Below are 22,298 nucleotides of genomic sequence, written 5' to 3' on the forward strand. Positions count from 1 at the left end.
TCTTTTACGAGCGACGCCACGTCGTCGCCGTCATCGTCATCGAATGTCTCTCCTTTCTGCATTCAGTGAATTCGCTCGAGACGAGTCGGCGAGGTCGGTGAGGATGATGATGATGATGATTCGCGGGTGTAACGACATGCGTATCGATCCGGTTTCTTCTTGCGCGAATTATATGTGCCGTCGTATGTATACGATATACAGACAGAAAAGGGAAACGACTCGTTCAGATTTATAGGCAACGTCTCTGGCTCTCGACGTTTACTTTACGCGATTCGTTCTTTCTAGCTTCGTGCTGGAAAATAGATAGCGATATAAAACAGATCACGTAACAGGGACAATAGAATTACAAGGGACAATTAAATTCGGGTCTCGCGTCCGCTCTGGGTACGCGAGTCTGCAGAAATTGCGATCAATCGGGCACCGGGGGGATCTTTAATGAACGATAACGAGCCGCCCGTCTGCGCGCTTCATTGATCGAAAAAGAATACTCGGCGTTAATTTAACGCCCACTCCGCTATCTCACTCCGGGAACTGTGAATTGTATGCGAATGCATATAACCGCGAGTTGAAATGCCATCGACACGCGTCGCACGTTCTCTCACTCGAGGCGATGGTTCTCACTCCGCGCGCGATTATTTCCGGCACCGTCTCGCGATTTAAAACTAACCGCCGATCGATGCGAAAGTACAACGTTGGAACCCAAATAGAAAATAAGCTAGAATATAACCGGTAAAATTGAACAGAAATTTCTTGGTTACCAGTCAGTATTACTGTAGCTGTACATACTCGTATACGTCCTAGTCGATTTGGCTCACACTTGTTTCGAAGATGACTAGGCAAAAAAATATCTGATTAGTTTCTGGTCATCTGGCAATTATATTCGAATCAGTTTTTGGTTTTCTCAGAAATTTTTTTGGAAAAGGAGATATCTATTTACACGCGCGCGCGTGAATTATTTTAAATCAGTCAAGATATTTGTATATAAAATATTGATATTTATTATAAACAGTAATCAAAATAAAAATTTACAAAAGAAACAAGATGAGAAACTACACTGGAAAAAGAGTTTGGCAATAGCTATCAAACATTGAGTGAAATAATGCCGATTAAATATTTGGTTACTACAACTAAAAATAATTTTACTTTACTAAATAATTTTAATTTAAATTTGATTATACTTATTAAATATTTAGAAAAGTTAATTATTTTTGGTTACATTAATCAAATATTTAATTAGCATTATTACACTCAACATTTGATTGATAGCCATTACCAAACTCTTTTTTTAGTATACAGATCTTTTGTTAAATCAAGTTTTTGATCAAGTTTTTCTAGAAATTTTTTTTTAAGGAGATTTCTATTTATTTTAAATCAACAAAGATACTTGTGTAAAATATTGACATTTTTTATAAAAAGTAATAAAAATATATAAATGAAAATCAAACTATAGATCTTTCTTACTTTTCTCCGTAGGGATCTATTAATAATTTCTTTTTTTTTTATTTATGAACTTCCAAAAGTGATGATTTCGCTCACATTGTACTCATGTGCGTTATTCAGAATTAATTTTCTATTTTCTATTACACCGTATTTTTCAATACGCTCACTCAAATTTATTTTACCTCCTATTTCGTCAGTGCTTTCACACAATGTTTTCGCTTTTTGGCTACGTTTTCGTTTCCAAATTTAATCGTCGCTCTTCTGCGAGTTCTTGCTTCCTTTGTTCCGAATCTTCTCGCTGTGCCTCGCAGCCTCGAATTCTCGTTACTTCATCTCGGAATTGAATCGTCACGGTTCGTGCGGTTCGATCACGTAGCGCGAGTCCGCCGTCGTGGATCTTTGATGAAACTATTTGGACTACTCGTTAGGCCAGCTAAGCTAATCGAGAGACAGAGAGAGAGAGAGAGAAACTTACATGTGCATGTATACGTATTCACGCATTTGTGATGTGCACGTATGGTTGCGCGCGTACATATACAGTATCGTTTCCACGGCGCAGATGGTGCGGTTGGTCGCCGAGAGACGTACATATATCGTTACGATCATTGATCTGTTTTATTCCTCTCTCGCACGTAGAGCGCGACCGTGGGCCGTGGCTGCGGCCCGCGATCGTTACTCTATGCGCCACCTTGCCGTGTTCCGGAGATGAAGGGAGATGAGAGGGCAGCAGGGAAAGAGAGAGAGAGAGAGAGAAGTGCCAGTATCGATTCTGGCGAACTATATATCCATGAAAGAAGCTGTACCTTGCCTCTTCGGCCGAGAGGACTGCACTTTCCTCTCCTACGCCAGGACGGCCCACGAGGACCGTGCCACGATTACTGACGCACACGAGTCAGAATTCCGCACGGAGAGTCCTTGACATGTGCATATCGCGAACAAAATGGAATGTGCGTCCGGTGTACCGTAAGCGTGATGGTAAACTGCCGGGACCATAAATCCTGCCGCAATTAACATCTTGTGTGACAGCCGGGAGCTGACTGAGCTCGATAAACACCGAGTGTAATATATCGGAAAGAAGGGAATGAAACGCGGAGTAATTGCGAAAATTGGATTGGTCAAGTAATAATAGCGGCGATTCGAATATTGTAATTTGCGCCTCGCGCAATCTACTCTTTAAAACGGAATCACGTGTATTATTCATCGATCCGCAGTACTGTATTTATAGCTGTGATCATCAGTGACTATTCACGGTCTTTCAGTGATTTCGATTAAAAGGGGGATATTCTTATTGATCGAAACCGATGTATTATTACTGAAGACAATGCACATTTCATTGATTGACGTAGTTATACGATAAACGTTCCAAAGTTGTCGAACAAGCCTCTATACTCTTACACGGAGTAAGAGTATATTTGTTGTTATTAATCTTAAATGCGTCTTTTTATAATTAAAAACTAATTGCAATCTTTAAACATCACATCTAATTATATTCAGTCAATTATCTTGTTCTTCACGTCATACGTGATCGATCTCTTCTACATCCGTGGATTAATTTCAGTTAATTGTATAATTACATTATTTTATACATATCGTACATTACAAAAATTCTCCAATCGTGACTCTACTTCGTTACATGTTCGTTTACTAGGACATTTTACCTTCGGTGCAGCGCTGAAATCATTAAAAGTTTACCGGTTCCGATTTAGGGAGTTACGATCGCCGCGTTGATCCGAGTCCCGCTGCGTTTGTCATCGCCGACCGATTTCGAATCGAATGAACGAGCTGACAAAGTGCTCCGTCGTCTTTACGACATCGTGGAGCGACCGGACAGCGCGAGGAAACGAGATCGAGTGGCCGAGAGGGAGAGAAAAGGAGCGAGACGAAGCTGAAGGAGGAAAAGTACATGGCCTCCTCCGTCACGGTGCCGTCGGTGGGGACGTCGAGACGGCCCTGAGCAGCTCGGAGACTACCAGGCCCAAGGACGTCACGGGCCCCAGATTCTCTCGCTCTCTTTCTCTCTCTTTCGCGTTATCTCTTTCTTCTTCTGTTCCCTCTCTTTCTCTCTTGATCCCCCTACGCTTTCCGCGGAACCAGCGAAGCGTTTTTCAATCCGCAACAGTCAGAGACCCAGTAGGATCTCTCCTATTTATTCAGCCTCGTTAGGTCTGGCCACGATCGAAGGTTTTGGCTCGATTGTAAAAGAGAACGACGAGAAATTCGTGTTTGACGCAGTGGCCTCGCCGCTTTTGGGAAGCCATGAACGAATCTTTCGACGAAGAAAAATTTCTAGTCCGTTTTGAGATCGATGGGGCGTCCTGTATATTTCAGACGTTTCCCGTAAGAAACGATGGGCGAATAGAATCGACGAAGACGACTCGGTCTTTGGGAACCGCTCGCTGACTCATTTCCATTCCCGTCGATTTGTCTCACTTAACTCCGACGACCGACCGTCGCGTCGAGACTAGTAGTCGCCCTTCTACACTAACAAATCACTAATACTTTCTCTATCGCGTTGCGTTTCTTAAACATCAGTAGTGTCCGCCCGAAACTTTTCAGGCATCGCGACGAATCGCCCGCCGGTACTTTCTAGGCATCCCACCGTCGATACTTTCTCGGATATTGTGCTATTTATAGCAACATCCCTGTTTCAAAATGCTCTGAAGGAGAAAAATCTATTTTATCCTTGGTAGCGGTTGGTCCCCCCCTCATCCCTCTGACGGAGACGGACCCCTCGGAGCGATTGCTTTCTCTCTCTCCCTCTCAGGGCCCAAAGTTCCCTCTTCTCCCATTGCTCTTTCCCCTTTTCATGTATAACGCGTATCTCCCTCGCTCTCGCCACGTCTATCCCTATTTCGATTCTCTCTTCTTCTTCTTCTACTTCTCCGAGTTAACACGCCAATACGCACACGTGGGCCGGCGTGTGCACGCATACACCGAGTGCGGGTCGTGTCCTTCGGACCGTTGCTGCCTCGGCAGTTAGCAACAGCACGGCCGGAAATACCGGGTGTCCGAATACCATCGAGACCATCCGTTCGAGCGCCGCGTGTCAAGGCGCTTAAGGATCCTCGGGATGTAACGTACGAGCGGATGAGCCTCGTGCCGGAAAAAGAGCCGTGTCGCAGCGTCATTGCGCTGCGTCACTACATGAGATAGATCTTAGGGGAAACTTGCTGAAATCGTACCTGGGCCAAAATCATATCACGTGTGCAATTTCGATTTGAAGATGTTCACAATCAAACGGTTCATAGTCAATCGTATTGCGCTAGCAAGAGTTATACGGCAGCTCCGAAATTAATGAAGAAATAAGCTTCTTCTTTACTTTCCAGTTAAACTTATACTTCTGTCCAATTTGTACTCATAAAGATTGACTATGAATTATAGTACCGGTATTTAAAAAAAAAATACCTGCTAAAAATCTTAGTAAAAAGATTCAGAATAATTCTAGAAGAAAAATTGATGTCGTTCTTTGTATAATAAGAATATAAAGGATGATGTACAATGTATGCAGCGCGAGATTTGATACATGAATTATGTAAGAGTAGAGAACACTCATTTATGCATTGATATTTATTATACATTACACTATTACTGTCGCACTATATTTATGCATTGGTTGTAAAAACTGCTCTTAAAATCACGAATAAAGTCATTATTGTACGTTCTCTACGCAAAAAAAAACGATTTTGCTGTACCTAAAAATTTAGTTGGATAGAAATCTGAAAATAAGTTTGTTAGGTCATCAAAATAATTACGGTTGGACTTTCAAACTGAATTGCTAGAATATCAAATTTTTTTAAGTGCAAAGGAGACATTAGCAAGAAATAATATTCAAAATTTAAAGTATGAGAAAAAAAGGAAGAAGAAAAGTAAAGGAAAGAGAGAAAGAGGGTGGGAGAAAAGAAAGGCCGTGGCAGGTGCGCGATGACTCTTAATTTTGCGGAAACCGCACGTTGAGCAATCATCCTATCCGAATTCATTCCCGAGAAATAACCGCGGTTCTAATACCTCTTTTCGTCCACCCAACGAGGTATATTCTCGAATGTGCGATACTCCGGGGAAAACGATAGTTACCGTCTCCGTAGTATAAGTTGTAATCCCGGCTGAGAGATTAAGCTCCTCTTTCACGGCGAGAATCGACGCGACGCGACGGGAGAAAGGAGAGAGAGAAAGAGAGAGATGAAAAGGGTTGAAGGGAGGATTTTGTTTTCTTTTGTGCCTGCTAGATGGCTATTATTCTATTGCAATAGCATTTTGCGACGTCAGGCGCTCACCGTGGAAAATACATCGGGTATAACAGTTCTTGCCCCGACTGCTAAAAAATCGTTTATATTCAGCTAAATTCAATGTGGCGCTTAAATGCGCGAGACTATCACGCGAAAATGCCTCTAGAGAAATGGCACTTCGTCACGCCGGTGGGATTAACCGAACGGCAACCATTCTCTTCCCCTTTTCTCTCGCGACGTCAATTTTTCGTGCATTTGCGACACATTTCTCGCAACGCCTATCTTCTCCAGTGACACTGAACGCGTCCAATGCTAAATTGATGCTCGAACGACGCGCGTCTGGACCGCGTTTGCACGTCGCGGACCGATTCTTTATTGCCGCGCGTCTTAGTGCTGCCACGGGACAAGACCGCTCAGAAATACCTTTCAGCACAAAGGGTTTCGGAGGCGGAAATGATGTTAGGTATGACAAACGAAAAAGGAACTCTTGCGGTTGTACGCAGTAAGGAAAATAGAATAACCGGTTGGAGAAACCGAGACACCCTGTATATCGGACATTCATTTCGCAAGTGCGATAAGTGAGGTCTCGAAGGCGAGTTCGAGCATGCGTTCCACGCCTGCTTTCAGCGGCACTTCGAAAAGTTCGCAACTTACAGTTGCTTTCATTATGGACGACTTACATGGTCGATACACACAGGTCGCGAGTCCGAAAAGGGATTTTATCTAATCTGCCGCACCGACGTTGCACACGGCCATCTCGTGGCCGCGTTAAAAATACTGGACTTACAGTCTTATTCGGTGTGGCCGGATGCTCTATTTCTGAGGGTGAGACTCTTTCGGAATTGCGGCGGTCTTTTCTCCTCTAGAGCGCAGGGCATTCTCACGATGACGACGACGACGACGGTCCTTGCGAGTTCCGCGAGCCCGTTATAAGATGACGTTGAAAAATTGATGCCGGTATTCTCGAGAGACACGTCTCTCGAGAGAGAAGGGCTCGCGGTGATCTTGAATTATTTTTTCGAGCTATATGTAATGGAGTCTGGCTCCTCCGGAAAGATCATGTCTCAGGTATCGCAGTGGATTTTATTCTAAATATATCGTTGCGAATATGCGTCCTTATCTTTCTCGCTTGCGAAAACGTGATGCATTTCCGTTGCATTAACGTCACACACTTTCGTGGAGCGTGTCTGACGTGTGTATGTACTCGCGCTCGTGGACGGTGAGTATCATCGATCATACATTTAATACCGAATGCATTTATATAACTTTGCTGCTCCCCGTGTTACTGCTAAACTTTTATTAACAAGCAACTATACTGCGAGACAGCAGCATCGTTCTTCGTTAATAAAAGTTCAGCAGCATTAATGATTTCGCGAATTATCCCGCGTGATAATAATCGTTAATTTGCAAGAATCTTGGAGGCGATAAATCGGCAGCGATGCGGTACTTTTAACTAGACTTCCGTGACTCGCATATGCATTCGTTAACCGAAGGCTTTAACGCTTGTGTTCCAGGAGAAGAACTCCTTCCTAAATTACAACGTGTCCTGCATCCTAACGCTGCCGCCTTACCAGAGGCAAGGTTACGGCCGGCTGCTCATCGACTTCAGTAAGTGTACATATATTAATACATTATATGCGCATTTCGCGATGACGAAGAACTGTATTTCCATTTTTTTTCCATGAATCAGTATAGCCGTTTGTACAAATCATCGTCGTTGCTGGTAGATTAGAGATATGCGAGCCAAGGTTCCTTAGCGTCGAACAGGGTTGGTAAAAGTCATGTTTTAAACATGTTTAAAACATGACTTTTACCAACCCTGGCGTTGAATCGTATCGAATTGATTTCCATTTTTTTTCTTTGAATTCGTATCGAAGCGAATTAACAAAATTTTACCTGAATCGAATCGTTGAAACTTAACTGTTAATTATCAACATTATTGTTGATTCGAATTTAAAGATTAAATAAAAAAGAGTTTTACCTACATAAGAATGATATAATTTGTATTTGAAACTCTTAGATTCGAAGCTTTCAAGTGGTTCAGATTCGAACCATAGAAGTGTAAATTCGAATCGAATCGGATATGATTCATAATTCGCACATTTCTATCAGCGAGCTGGTAGATGCGACGATACATGTACGTTCCTAAATTCGTTGTGCAAAGTTTAAAGTGTTTCTTATTTATTCTTAACGTCTACCTTCTTGATTTTGCATTTCCCATTACTTTTATCCGAGATCGCGGTTGATAGTCCCGCGGGCGCGTTTGACGCTAAACGCGCCGCGGAATGCGCGATCGCGCCGCTTCCTCTCCCCGTCGTTCGCGTGCCAATTCCACGACGAACTCGACGCGCGGCGCGATTCCTCGTCATCGACGATCGTCGTCGTCATCGTCGTCGTCGCCGCCGACGCGTACGCACGTATGTATGCACGCATGCACGTACGCACGGACGGACACGCGTGTGCACGCGCGCGAGTGCGAGCCGGCCGCGCGGCGCGAGGCGCGTAGCTTTGATAATTAAACGCGGGGCTTTTTGCCGTGACGTCATTTTCATTGATGCCGAGCGTCGGTGGCGTCGGTGGCGGGCATCGCGGCGCTACTACCGGTAGTAGTATGAGGGGGAAGAGCGGAGGTGCGTCGGGAGTTGGTTGGTCGAGGGTCGACGTACTGTGCCGTCGTGGTGTGTCGGTCGGTCGACGGGGGAGGTGAGAGCAGGGGAGGGTGGTTTCACAACCCCGCCGGCTTTTCCGCGAGCGAGACGACAACCCCCTCTCTATCCCTGTCTCTCTGTCTCTCTCTCCCCTCTCTCTCTCTCTTTCTTCATCCCTTCTGCATCCAGTGTCGATGCCATCGACTCCGCCGCCGGCTGTATTTCGACTGTACAAGGCCGGCGCTACGAGCCCGCGCGCCCCTACGCGAAATACCGAATCGCGCCCCCTGCTCGAATGGATTCGATAACGTTTGTTTTTCTGCAGAGAAATACAGGGTGTAGGGTTACCTAAGCATTAAATTACAAGATCCAAAATTGCTCTAGTAAAAGCATATATTATACGTACTTGAATTTATTTAAATAATTTTTTTTTTTAAGAGAATGTTTTCAAAGTTTGGATATTTTTTTACTATTTTGATCTTTTTATTCCGCTGTACTATTTCTTGCACCTTTTATCATTCTCCATTTTTATCGTTATTGTTATATTATTTACAACATTCACAACATTATCAATCGGCTAGTGAAGCTCAGCTTCAGCGCGTTAACATTAATACGTAACAATTTCATATACAATATTTCTTGTAAAAAAGAAAAACGTCGCTGCTTCCCCATCACTTTCATAAATTCGTAAATTTGACTTTTGTTTACGAATATCAAAGTGATCACGTATCGATACTGCGGAAGCGGTATCGTCCCTGATAACGGGGATGGTAGTGGTGGATGGTGAACCATGTAGCGTTAGGTTGGAGAACGAAGTGGTCTGTGGAAAGTGCGACGCCCGGCGTCTCGCCGCATCGATCGACCCCCCCTACGACCGCCTACCACCGCCGCCGCTGCCGCCGCCGCCGCCACCGACGTCGACGTCGCGTACACGCGTGCAGACACGCGTGCAGGCTACGCGTACACCCACACTTCCTGTCTCACGCACGCGGCGCGTCCTCCTCTCCTGGGCGACCGCTCCTCCGCACACCTTGATCCCTACAGAGAGTACAGGCTTCCTGTACCTGCCCTATACCATCGCCGCCGCCGCTGCCCTCGCCCCCGTCGCCCCTTCGCCCTCACCCGCAACCGTCGACTCGTCTCCTCGCACCCCGCTCGACGCAGGGCGCCCGAAGGGCTCGGAATCGTATGACCTCTCGTGACCTCGCTCTACTATCCCTACGTAGGATTGGCAGGGGCACCGACGCCCTTTCCCTATACCTAGGGACGAAGGGTACACGCCAGTTACGCGGCGGGGGAGGGCCTCGAAAGGACGGGAAGGGAGGGTTAGAGTCGGTGAGGGGTTACCGCCGCAACACTGCTGCAACTGGGCAGGGTCGGCATGGCGTGCGGCATCTCTCGCCTTCGTCAAAGCGGCAAAGAGCGGGATACGTGCTGCATCTCGTTGCGATATCATCCCGCCAGACGGACGAATTGGTCCTCCCATTGACGCGATATTTCTTTTTTTTCTCTCTCTCAAGGCTGTCACGATGTCTCTCCTGAAGACGGATCGTTCTCGTTTCAGTGAGAGAAATTACAGTCGGGAGCGGAAGGAAGGGTTGAGCTTCGATTTAACAACCTAAGCTGCAGCGAAATGAACATGCCCAATGATAGAATCTCTTGTTGATTCTCTTCTCATGCGAAAATTAAAAACAAATTCGCAGATCAAATGGGAATATTTAAAACAAAAAGAAACTAGGGTTTATTGAATATAAATACGAGAAGGAAGACGAACGAGATCCCTTTTGAAAAGATTTAGCGAAATTTTTAGCGAGGGCATCTTCTAATTCGAAATGTATAACATCAACATCAGCATCAGTTCGGATACTTTGGGATCGCTTCGATTAAACTATAAAATTCCGAGTTCGTCGGCATTTATCGAGATACACTTTCTCTTCGTTCCACCAATGTAATTGCTTTATCTACCATCGAGTAAGCATATACCGCGTGATAATTATGAATCGTTCCTAAATTAAGTTGAAATTCCATTTCGCGAAACATCGTGACTTCTGCCGTCGGTACTCCACTGAAATGCACGAAAGATAAATATTCCTGGTGAGTCGTAAATCTCTTCAGTCAGTGATTCTTCGATCGCGGGGCAACGAACTACCCTCAACAGTACCCAATTTCACCGTTTGCGTTCTTTTCGCGATTCGCACCCTCGTTCGCCCTGCGCCCTTCGTCGTGCCGACCCTGCCCGAGACTGGAACGTTTCTCTCTCCCTCCCTCTCCCTCTTTCTCTCTTTCTCTTCCCTTTCTCCCTTCCATCCCCGTCGATCCATCTTCCTCTCTCTCCCACCTCTCAGCGGTCACCGTTTTCCTCTTTCTCGAATTTCCACCCTCGAATTTCCTCCCCTCCGCCGGTTCTCCATTCTCTCCCTCTCCTTTCCCTTCGCTTTCCATCCTTTACCTACACACGCCGATCCCGAAAGTCTGCAAACTGAACGGACGCGTAATGAATGCGTTCCACCCTCCCAAAGTAATCAGCGGCGAAACGGAGAGGGGAGAGAGGAGGCGCGGGGGGAGGCCGCAGAGTGCCGAAGGCGGGCGGAGGGGAAGGATAGAAGTGTCCTCTCTGCCGGCGGAGATACGCGGTCTGCGAAGGTGGAGGAGATGGAAACGGCATGGTCGTTGAACCCTTCGCTGGCCGGGAACACCCTGGAACGGGAACGGAAACGTGGATGCGGGATCGGCATGTCCTGGTCAGGCTATGGGGGATATGTCTCTCTCGCTTCGTTTGTTCTCGTCCGCGGGATAAAGAGGCCTAAAGCTTCTCGTTCGACGAGGAAGCGTTCAGCGGACCCGGTCGATCTCTGCGAGAGGTGCATGTCAGACTGCTGACTTTGGAATAAAAGACATTGCGGTATATTCCTCCGAGATTTCTTTATAATTAAAAATAAAATACTTGCTCTGATATTAATATTTTTTATACGCAGGTGTTGACTTTTCCAAAAGCGTATCAATTGTCAAAACATTTCCTCTCTGCTTGAATCTCACGGATCACTGTAACTCTAAAGTGCTACTGTAGGTAAATTTTCACCCAAGAACCAAGTCAAGTATTTGCTATTAAATAGCAGCGCTGGCCAGGAACTTGTGGTTCCACCTATTAGGGTAACTTCGGTATTTACATCGCGCGAGGATTTACGCTGAAGAAGTAAGAAAGAGGGTAATTTATGTGCAAACACGGTGTGCTTTTTTGTCATATTAGTACTGCGCTGTGGTTTCGGTTTTTCATTATTAATAACGAAATTATTAACGAATGATAAAAGGTCACGTTTGAATTATAATGATTTAGATAATTTCGATAAATCCTGATAAGGATCTCGTCAGATTAAAATAAGAAAATTTTTTTTATGTATCGCTGGTAAATAACGATCGAGACCTCGTGTTACATAAGACCATCCTTAATACATTTCTATAATAAGACATAGGAAACAGTTCAATGTTGAACAAAGAATGTTTCATATGTTTTCCTTATTCAACATATTCAACTGTTCCGTACTCTGTTTCCTGTTCTTTATTCCTTCCATTGTGTCCGCGCCCTAAAGCCTAATGCACAATGAAACGCACAGGCGATAGCAGCAGGGAATAAGGAACAACTTCAATATGTTAAATAAAGAAAACATATAAAGCATTCTTCGTTCAACATATTGAACTGTTGTTTATTCCTTAGTCCCTATTTCGTTCATCGTATCTTAACGTTCTAAATGAATCGCAAGACAAACGCAAGTCAACTTTTGTATCGATGGCCGAGTACGGAAGTACGCGAGATAGATAAACGTTTCCAGAGAGATTTCGAGATTAAGAGACTCGGGACAATGAATCAAAGATGCGCCGTGGGTAATCTTTTAACACTTAATTATCTCGCTCTTTGATCCGTCAGCCGTGCGGAAGCGGCACATTCGGTGCTTTAAATAAACGTCTTTCGGCTGCGACGAGATTTATTCGGCGAAGGACGGCAGCGGGAGAGGATCACTTTGCTAATGAAGGAGGCTTTTGAACTTGTCGGCGGAGCGGGAGGTAATTTCGGGAATGCAAGGACGACGCGAAGAACGCGATATGCGACTGGATACTATCGCGAATCCATCGCGTTCACATCCTTAACACCGTACGCATACACGCGACAAGATCGGTTTATACATAATGCAAGGTGCAGAGCTATACCTGCTCGCTGCGGAGTTCGCGAAATCCATGCAAAACGCGAACGAACGAGAGCGCGCGCGCGAGAAAGAGAGAGAGAGAGAGAGAGAGAGAGAGAGAGAGAGATAGCGCAGGTCCATTAAATCCCGTCCCTTTCGAGATTGACTTTTACATATCCCAGCCTTGAATCCCGCGGATCAGTCCCGTCTCTTCTTGGTAGTTTCTCGCCGTGACTCTGTGTCACTCCGGCAAGAGTCTTCGTACGAGATAATTCTCAGATTCACGTCGCGGACGTAAAATGACGAGGATTACCAAACGGGGGCGGAATGCCCGCCCCGTTATAAATTTTACTCCGTCCGATTTCATCCTTCGACGACACTCGGAGTCGACGTTTAACGGAAACTTTGGGCGAAGTCGATTTTCGACGTTGTCGTGCTCCGGGACGAGCGTGGAAGGGGACTCTCAATCGATGTTTCCCAAGTAAGGAGGTCCTCTTTACACTTCGCAATCGTAGATTTTCAGCCGCCAGTCTCTGATAAGAGAGCGCCCGTCGATCGATCATCGACGCGCGTTTAAATGCGCGCGTTATCGATCTCGGGGTTGCGGTAGATCTGGATCTGGCATTTAAGTCGCCGTCTGAAAAACGGGTTTTTAACCGGTCCGTCGGATAATTCCATTGACGTGGACGGACGGCGTGCAACGGACGATTTCGCCGATTCACCAGCGAAGCGGGCAGGCCGCGCGGCACGAAACGCCTCGGGTTGCCTTCTCTCTCTTTTTCTCTTTCGTCTCTTCCTCTCCTCTCGGCTGTCTATACATTTTTCTTTGATGCCTCGTCGCAGAATACTTGGGACAAACGAGGCGGAACGGACGTTCAACCGGGAGCAGACCAGCCAGGGCTGGGTCCGTTTCTGTCGGGCCCACCGCCACTTGTCCGCTCGACTTTAAGTATATAATAGGATTTCGTTATCCAATTACGCTGTAGAAATTTTATTCCCTGATGTGCTGCTCCCTATACGAGTACCTTGAAGAATGCCGTATTTTTTGTACTGATCGAATTACCACAAATTATCTGAAATTACGATTTTCTTAAAATGGAGCTATTGAATATTTTAACTTTTATTCTATTTTTTAATAAGGAGATTTGCAGTGATGCATGAATTTTATTAAGACCTGCGGGAGAAGCTTGTACTGCGCTAATAAATGAATTTAATAGCACACGGAAGAAAGGATATTTTTGAAAATATATTTTTAAAATGTTAAATGTTAAAATGAGATTATGTTGAGTTCAACAGACATTGTTTACGTGAAGAATTTTATATAATTCTATCATTATTCAATAATAATTTTTTTGTACTGAAAGGAAAAAATATCGGATAGAAAATAACATTTTTAAATCAAAAATTAAAACTTGATTTTTTATTATTATTATCGAAATATCATATTGTACTCTTTAGGTGATATTATAATATCAAAATAAAAATATAATATTATTTAATTTATCGAAAAATATAATATTTTATTTTTATATATTTATTTATTTTGCTGAAATTTAATTTTCTTTAAAGGGATTTTAAACTGACAGAATTATTGATATTACAAGATACAAAATTCTCCGAATTGGCTTTATTGTATTGAAAACCCTTTTACACGTTCAAAATACACATGAGAATAAATGAAATACTCAACTTGAGCTTAAAAACGAAAAAGATTAAAAAATCATACACGATATGTCAATAACTTTTAATTTTTTTTCGTTTTTAAGCTCAAGTTTAGTATCCGACCATTCTTGCGTATACTTTAAACGTGTAAAAGAGTTTTTTTATATAACCAATTCGGAGAATTTTGTATCCTCTAATGTCGATATTTCCCTCAGTGTAGGATCCCCTTATAATAGATTAAATTATATAAGCAAGATTATCATTGTTTCATATATAATTTCTTGTTTTACACTGAAAAAAAGAAAAAAGATTTTATGTTAAAGTACATGTATTTATTTTGACATCATTTCCTTGATTTAAATAAACATTAAGCAGTATAAAATAATTTATTTTTAAGCTTATGAAATATTTTTTAAATCAAGGAAACGATGTTAAAATAAATATAATATATTTATTCGAACATAAATATATTTTTTGAAGTGTAGTTTTAATTTTCTATTAATATTTAATACCGTCTTTCTCTGTACATATTAAATATTTAATGAATAAATTGAACACGTTTGACAACTTTCTGCGCAGGTTACTTGCTGACGAGGGTCGAGAAGAAAATCGGTTCACCGGAGAAGCCGCTGTCGGACCTCGGTCTGATTTCGTATCGCAGCTACTGGAAGGACGTTTTGCTGCAGTATCTCTGCAATTTCGGCGGCAAGGAGATCTCCGTAAAAGGTAGGTCAGCGTGAAGCAGCCGCAGCCGCCGACCGTCAGTCCGTTTGGACTTCCGGTATTGCGGAGCGGCGTTTGAATATTCATGCGCGAATTGAAAGTACGCTAATGCGACTCCGCGGGAGGTCCACTTTGAACCGCTGATTTAACACCTGCCTTCGAAAGCGTAATTTTCGTAGAGGGAAAATTTACATTCGTCGCATAATACGCGAAAGAACTTCTCCGGGAACTTCTTGAAAATCTGGCGAGAGAAGACTTCCGCCAATCTGTTACTCTCCTCGTTACGTCAATCAAGATTTGATTCCGGCATTTTGGCACAACCGTACAATATGCGTAACATAGTTCAATTTCGGTGAACATTATTGAATCTATTTTAGATTTTGTCCCTCGAGAGGAGGAAATCGTCGGTACAGGATTTATACTACATTGTTATTGATCCGATGGTCAAGTTTTCCCAACGTAACTGGTTTTAGCGGTTGAATAATTGTATCCACGGAGGCCGGGATAAACCACCCGGCCGCTGAAAACCGCAGCAGATTATATATGATTCATCATTTCCTGCATTTTTACGACTCTTGTTATCGAGCTCTTCGTTTAAGTTTATTTTTATTGATATCAGAAACAACGTTAAATGAATTCAGTATTAATCGAATCGATGCAAAACGAATGCAAGGAACAAGTATATTTTTAATCAACGATTCGAGGAGGAAATCCGATGGTCGAATTTGTGTAACTAATCAGAGAAGCTATTAAGAAAGGAAAATGTTTTTCTCGAAACATTCGCGCGTGTGTGTGTGTGTGTTCATTTTTTACTTGTTGATAGTATTCTTCATACATAAAATATCTCCATGCATAAATATAAATAGTAATAAATTCACATGTTTTATTCATCGCGTATGTCTCTACTGGCCCCGTCAATTTTATTACTCTTGCTGTTTGGCATCGAGAGAAACAAGTTTCTTCTGTAAGATTGGATTATTATGTGTGTCCCTTCGAGATTTTTTCCATCGACGACAGTTCTCACTTTCAACGACGGGGTAGGGGAAGACCGTTGTCACACGAAAGAGAGAGAGAGAGAGAGAGAGAGAGAAGGTAATTCTTCTTTCAGATATCAGCAAGGAAATGGCCATCGACTCGTACGACATTGTCAGCACTTTACAGGCCCTCGGTATGATGAAGTACTGGAAGGGCAAGCATATCATTCTCAAGAAACAGGTAAGCGCTCCTTTGTGTCGTAATCTACCGCACAAATATGTATATAAACAAGCATGTACGGCTCCCCTTCATTCCGCGAAAGATATCGTCCATTCTTTCCTGCGAATACGCTTGTCGTCGTGCTTGTCGGGATTTATCGCGTCCGATTTCAGGAATAACGTTAGTAGGAACTCGTGTCGGGCGTAACGTAACGTCGAAGATGATCGCCTCGAGCGAAAAACGTCGTCGCGACTTTTATTGAGACTATGATAATCCAAACAAATCACGTTACATTTATCACGCGATAAATATATACGAAATAACAACGCGAGATAAAGAATAATATTTTTTCAGACTTTTAACTGAGGCATCACGAGCGCTGTCGTGAAAATTCTACGTGATAGAATTATTTATTGAGAATCAATCTCGCTAAAATATTTTATATGCAGAGAGAATTTTCTCATCAAATTTATCTGAAAATCTCATGGTAATCTTGGGACTACGTTGTATCTCGAAATATTTTATGTGATTTTTTTTTTATTCATTATATCTACCATGTATATTTTATATTTTAACATTGTAAAATATAAAATATGCAGTAGCAGTTAAATTTTGATCATTTTTAACTATTTCTTACATAATTTATTGTTTTAAGTAGAATAAATCAAGTAGCAATATATTATATATTTTACATGAATTTTGCAAAGCATCATTGCAATTTTACAAACAGCATGTTTTCAATCTGATTTAATCACTCATGATAATTTTATCGTACATGCTAATTAATTTGCGCGTTATTTATCCAATTTACCACAAACAATTTCGTACAACACGTTTATCGATAGTATTTTTCTATAATTTTTTTCTTTTACATGGATAAATTTTTAATTTGGAAAAAAATTAATAAATTAATGTTTATGTATTTGAAAAACTAGTTGAAGTTAAAAATTAAATTTTTTTAAATTAACTAAGTTAAGTTTTAAAAGTTATCAACTTTTTAACTTTATTGTTTAACTTTTTTACTAGTTACTATCCAACTCTGATTAGGAAACATTAAAAGACGTAATAAAATAAATTTATTTTAAAATTGCATTAATTCTCTAATGTAACCTGGAATAAAATTCCTGGAAAATCTCAGATTCTCGGAGAATTCCGTTATAAAATTTGAGTAAACACCCTCTAATATTTGATAGGCTGCCAAGTTGTCCCAAGCTTATTGTCACACATGATAAAAATTGGTAACGAATTTTATGAAGCGAATTGGTGACGAAAATATGATTGAAAAATTCCGCGTAGATATGCAATCTGGCATATTTTTCTCACTTGAAATTAACCGCGGAGGTAGATAACGAGGAATAATGGCCCGCTGATATAACGAAATGTCTCCCGCTATGCAAACGGCATGAATATCGGAAATATCATACGTATCTTATTAACGTGATTATCCCACAACAAGGACGATTCGATTTCACGCGATCGTTCGTCGCTGGTCCCGGGGAACGATATCCCCAATACACGACCGGACAGCACGACCGCGAGGCTAATTATCATTCTGTTAATTCGACCGTACTCACCCCTTGGCGCTCGTCCATTGTACATTTCTGCACTCCCTTTCCTCTTTCTCCTCTCCCCCCTCCCTTCTTCCATTCCCCCGTCAATTCGATCAAAAGCGTTCACGAGCTGTCGCGTCGTCGCCCGGAACGGAGCCGCGGATAAAAAAGAAAGGGACTGTTGAAATAATTTCAGGACGTGATCGACGACTACAAGGAGAGGGTGAAGAGACGGGGCCCCGTCTACAAAGAGATCGATCCGGAGTGTCTGAAATGGAACCCCTTCCAGCCACCCAAGACGCCCTCCGCCTCGAACTAAGGTCTGCCAGGAGCTTGGAAGTACGCCACCTTCTCCTCCCTTCGTCTGCCGACCCCCCCTCCTCGTCGTCGTGGCGCGACTCCATAGACTACGGTCGATTCTCGCGTTCCTCCTCGCCGTCGTCATCATCATCGTCCTTATCTACGTTTCTGACCTTCCCGCTGGCTCACGCAGCGCGGGGAAGCCATAAGCCGCCACCGACAGATTTCACGCCCGTAACGTAACGATGAGAGCCGTGAAAATCCTACCAGGAATCCCTCCGTCGTCCCGAAGCACGCGGGAGACGACGGTGAGGACGGTGAGTATCTCATTCTATTGGCAATAGCGTTAAGGCCTCGCCACGAGAACGACTTCTCCCCCACCGTGTTTAAGACGCGTCGCGGAGGTCGACAGGGTCTGATAATAATTGCGACTGGAAAGTCTCTTGCGCGCTGAGGAAACTGTCGCTGCGAAACGAAAGCAGGCAAGTGCGAGCCGACGCACCGGCGACGGGGATATCGAGGGCTGTTGCATATTCCGCGCCAGGCTACACTTGCGTTGTCGCCTCGCATTTGCCCATCCTATTCTTAAGTCTCGGGCTGTCTTATTTTTTAATTTTCTCTCTTTCTCTCTCTCTCTCTCTCTTTTGATATTGTTTTTACTTTTCTACACTGAAAAAACAGCTTGGTAATAATAATCAAGCCTATATGATCTTTTAAATGGTTATTAAATAGTTTTATTATTTCTATCTAGTAACTAAAAATTAAAGCTACTGAAAATCTCAATCAAGATGCGATGGTTTGCCTGCAGTTACTGCGCATAAAAGATGCGCAAAATCTGAATTTATTTATTGAACGAAAAGAGGACAATAAATGGACTATTCAATCGTTTAACGAGCAAGCCTGAAAATCTATCTTGATAATTAATACTAGACAATAACTGAGCAGGCTATCTACGCGTATTTTTATCAGGAAAACTGGTGATCGATTGTGTGTTATATGACTTGGTGAAAATAACAAAAGTGAGTAAATTTACTCGAATATTTATTTCATTCGTCAAGATCTAGTGAATTTGTTCACTTTTGTAATTTTCACTCAACTTATGTGATACTTTGGTGAGGTGGTACTCCCTGCTTTAGCCATTGAATAAAAGTCTATCAAGTCCATTTTCTACGCAATATTTTTACAATTATTACAATTAACCATTTAGTAATTGATTGATTACTATTATAATGTTTGAGTATTATCAATATAATTATTGAATAATTAAACTTGAAATCAATTCACCGAAGCTTGATTGTTTACCGAACTTTTTTCCAGTAGAAATGTTATCTACAATTATCTCAAAAGATTTGTTCTTTTACAGTAATTAAATTGCGAAATGATCATATTTATTAAGATATAAGTTGTGTATAATAAAAAAAAACGTTGAAGTTCTTGAATATGTAAATATTGTAAGATATCGATAAGCGACGGAAGAAACTCGTTAAAAGAACTGATCGGGATTTAAACTCGGGATCCTTCGTTCCAATAGCAAGTATCTCACTGTTATTCCAAATGCACCACTGATTTCCTAATGTTTTCCATTTGTCCATCAACACTTAACGATCTCTCGCTCCCCAGTATCTTACAATATAAATACGAAATGAGAATGTAAATAGAATTCAGTATTTTAAGTTGCATCGATACGATATTTACTTCGATAATTGAATGCGGAGACGCGCCAGCTTGTGCGCCGGTGTGTAGTGACGAGAAACGTCAGTTGTACAAAGACGAATTTCGCATAAGAGGTATTTGCACATAGGAATATCGTTGAACTTGGCGACGATAAGCCGCTCCTCTCTCTCTCTCTCTCTCTCTCTCTCTCTCTCTCTCTCTCTCTCTCTCTCTCTCTCTCTCTCTCTCTCTCTCTCTCTCTCTCTCTGCGCTGCGCTGCGCCGATGCTACGCCGAGGAGTTCGTTGGTGCATCGACCTTGGCATCTCTCATTGGTGCAACCTCGTTGGTGCAGTAAGTTGCATAACGGCGGGGCCCCGTTAACGCGCCGGCGGCGCATCGATCAGATTGCGTCGAATGCGCGAGCAGTGGACCACCCGGTGAAAAAATTCCAGAAATCTTTTGGCCTCGGGTATTACGCGGATAACGCACGACCCTCACACCAACGGAAATATATTCCCGGATGTGGGAGAGGAAAGGGGGGGGGGAGAAGGAAGAAAAAAAAATACGCATGCGTGTAAATATCGATTTTATTTTGGAATAACGGGCGAAATCATTTGGACGTGAAATTTCAGCTTCATTTCTCGGCGCAGCATATGACTCTCGTGTGCTCGCTGGTCAATAATCTCTCGCTGATTGTATGACCTCAAAATCTTATTCGTTTTAATCTGGAGCAACCCGATTAATCGCTCGCCATTACAACTGATATTGAACTGGTGGAAATGAGAAAGAGAGAGAGAGGGGTTTCTCGTTTAATATTCGTGTGCCTGAGCGCTGCGGAATAAAATTTTACCGTTATAATACCTCCAACTATACTGCACCGCGGCTGCAAGACGTAGGCACGAAAGATACATTATTGATCGGTCTAGGTGCATGCCTGGTTGCATGTATGTATGTGTGTGTGTGTTTGTGTGTGTTTGTGTGCAGAACAGAGAGAGCGAGAGAGAGATTTGCCAACGATGCAGAGGCCCATCGGCCTCGATCGAGCAATATGAAAATAACTCGAAAGGAGTCAAGGTCATGCACGAGTTCATTTTAAATATGTCGTATGCGTCTGGCCGTAGCAATATCCAGATGCCGAAGGACCGTCTCCAAACATCGTTTCGATAACTGGAGAGAAAAATTTGCGTTGATAAAATAGTTATCGAGTATCTTGAAAAGCTGCCGCGAAACATTGATTGAACTATCGAAAAATTATTAATTTCAGATTAAGAGATAATAAATCGCCTTTTTTTATACCTAAGACTTATTTATTTTTCACAACCCCACAGCGCTGTGAAAAATAAATAACTAATTACTTACTTGATAAATAACGAGCAATTATGCCTTTATTAATTTTTTAGTAACTTTTTTTATATATTTTTTTTACAGTCTAGAGTAACAAAGAATAAAGTATGTTCGATTATCTTTCACACTTTCGAGAAATTTTCTCTCTTAAGTGATCACTCGGATGAATCCAATGTCGGTTTTATTCTGCGTTTCCTTGGCACTATCACGGTAATTTTAATGCTCTGTTATCGTGCGATGCATGTAACGCATGTAACCCTTCTTGATACAAGCCGCGCCGTCGCCGTCGCCGTCGTTAATTAATACTCTTTCCAGCTACCGGGACTCTCTCGCAGTTGTTATTATGTGCAGTTAGCTTTGTGTGCGATGCGCTTCAACTCATTACATCGAGCTTTCCAGTCCGTATGTTTCGGCCGGAGCTTCGCCGCCGCAGGCAGTATACCGGTAGAAGCTCGACTTGCAAACTTGCTCAACTTTATCCTCGCGCGGAATGTCGAACTATCGAGAGTACTCGCGAAACTCGCGGGCGAAGCGAAGTGCATTCTCCCTCCTCAAGTGTATCTCACGAGCGCTGGACGTGCGTATCGTTTTACCGGAGATTGAAACCCGCGCAATCCCACCGTGACGGCGATTTCGATCGATTCGTCGCAGTTTTCACCGTGTCACCCCGATTGACCGTACAGATCGCTTTCGCCAGTACGGTGTGTGCTATTTCGGTGAAATATTAAGTTCAAATTAATTATAGAAATAAATGGAGAGCCAGCTCGCGCCTCGCTGAATATGAAAGACCTCGTAGCGCCGTAGTATCGAGATTTCGTCGAGACTTCGATCTCCGTGATTTAAGAGACGTTTATATATCGATCATGTATATTTCTTAACCCCTTGACTCGTCGCCGTTACATTTTATATATTTTTCTACTCGATGATATACATCGTCATCGCGCGCTGCGATCTCGCTGTGAACTTTCGCGTGCGCAAGCGAGATCGGTACGCGTGGACGGATAAATGATATTCGAGACCGACGGTCGGGGGTTGACGCATAGATTCAAATGTTATATGTTTAATTGTACATAAAATATAGACGTAGACGTATACACACTTTTATAATCATTGTTGTCATTGTCATGCAATAAAAGAGTCACACGAATCTACGTCTACATCATCTATTCTCGTCATCTCTAAAAAAAAACTATTAAAAAAATACTAAAAAAATATATATGTGCAAAAATGAGAGCATATTTATGTTTTTCGTGCATCGACTTGCAACGTAAAACTAAATAAAAGAAAAATTGACTCGTTTTAGAGAAAACAAAATCAAAGCGAGGATGTACCGATCAATGGGAGCCGATAAACGCAGGTCTCTGCGCGAAAACTCGAGGAA

At 42.7% G+C, this 22,298-nt stretch overlaps 1 protein-coding gene across 1 annotated transcript in view; it reads left to right on the plus strand.

Moving 5' to 3' along the window:
• The window catches only part of LOC105205807 (histone acetyltransferase KAT7), a 38,225-nt gene extending 20,083 nt beyond the window's left edge, over positions 1–18,142 (plus strand). Inside the window, exons 11-14 of the mRNA XM_011175327.3 lie at positions 7,178–7,271; positions 14,731–14,877; positions 15,983–16,089; positions 17,815–18,142. Coding sequence (XP_011173629.1) covers positions 7,178–7,271; positions 14,731–14,877; positions 15,983–16,089; positions 17,815–17,937 — 471 coding nt within the window. The 3' untranslated portion in view covers positions 17,938–18,142. The remainder of the gene's footprint in view (positions 1–7,177; positions 7,272–14,730; positions 14,878–15,982; positions 16,090–17,814) is intronic.
• The last annotated feature ends 4,156 nt before the right edge of the window (positions 18,143–22,298 follow it).

Source organism: Solenopsis invicta, chromosome 5 (genome assembly GCF_016802725.1).
Source record: "Solenopsis invicta isolate M01_SB chromosome 5, UNIL_Sinv_3.0, whole genome shotgun sequence".
NCBI lineage: Eukaryota > Metazoa > Arthropoda > Insecta > Hymenoptera > Formicidae > Solenopsis > Solenopsis invicta.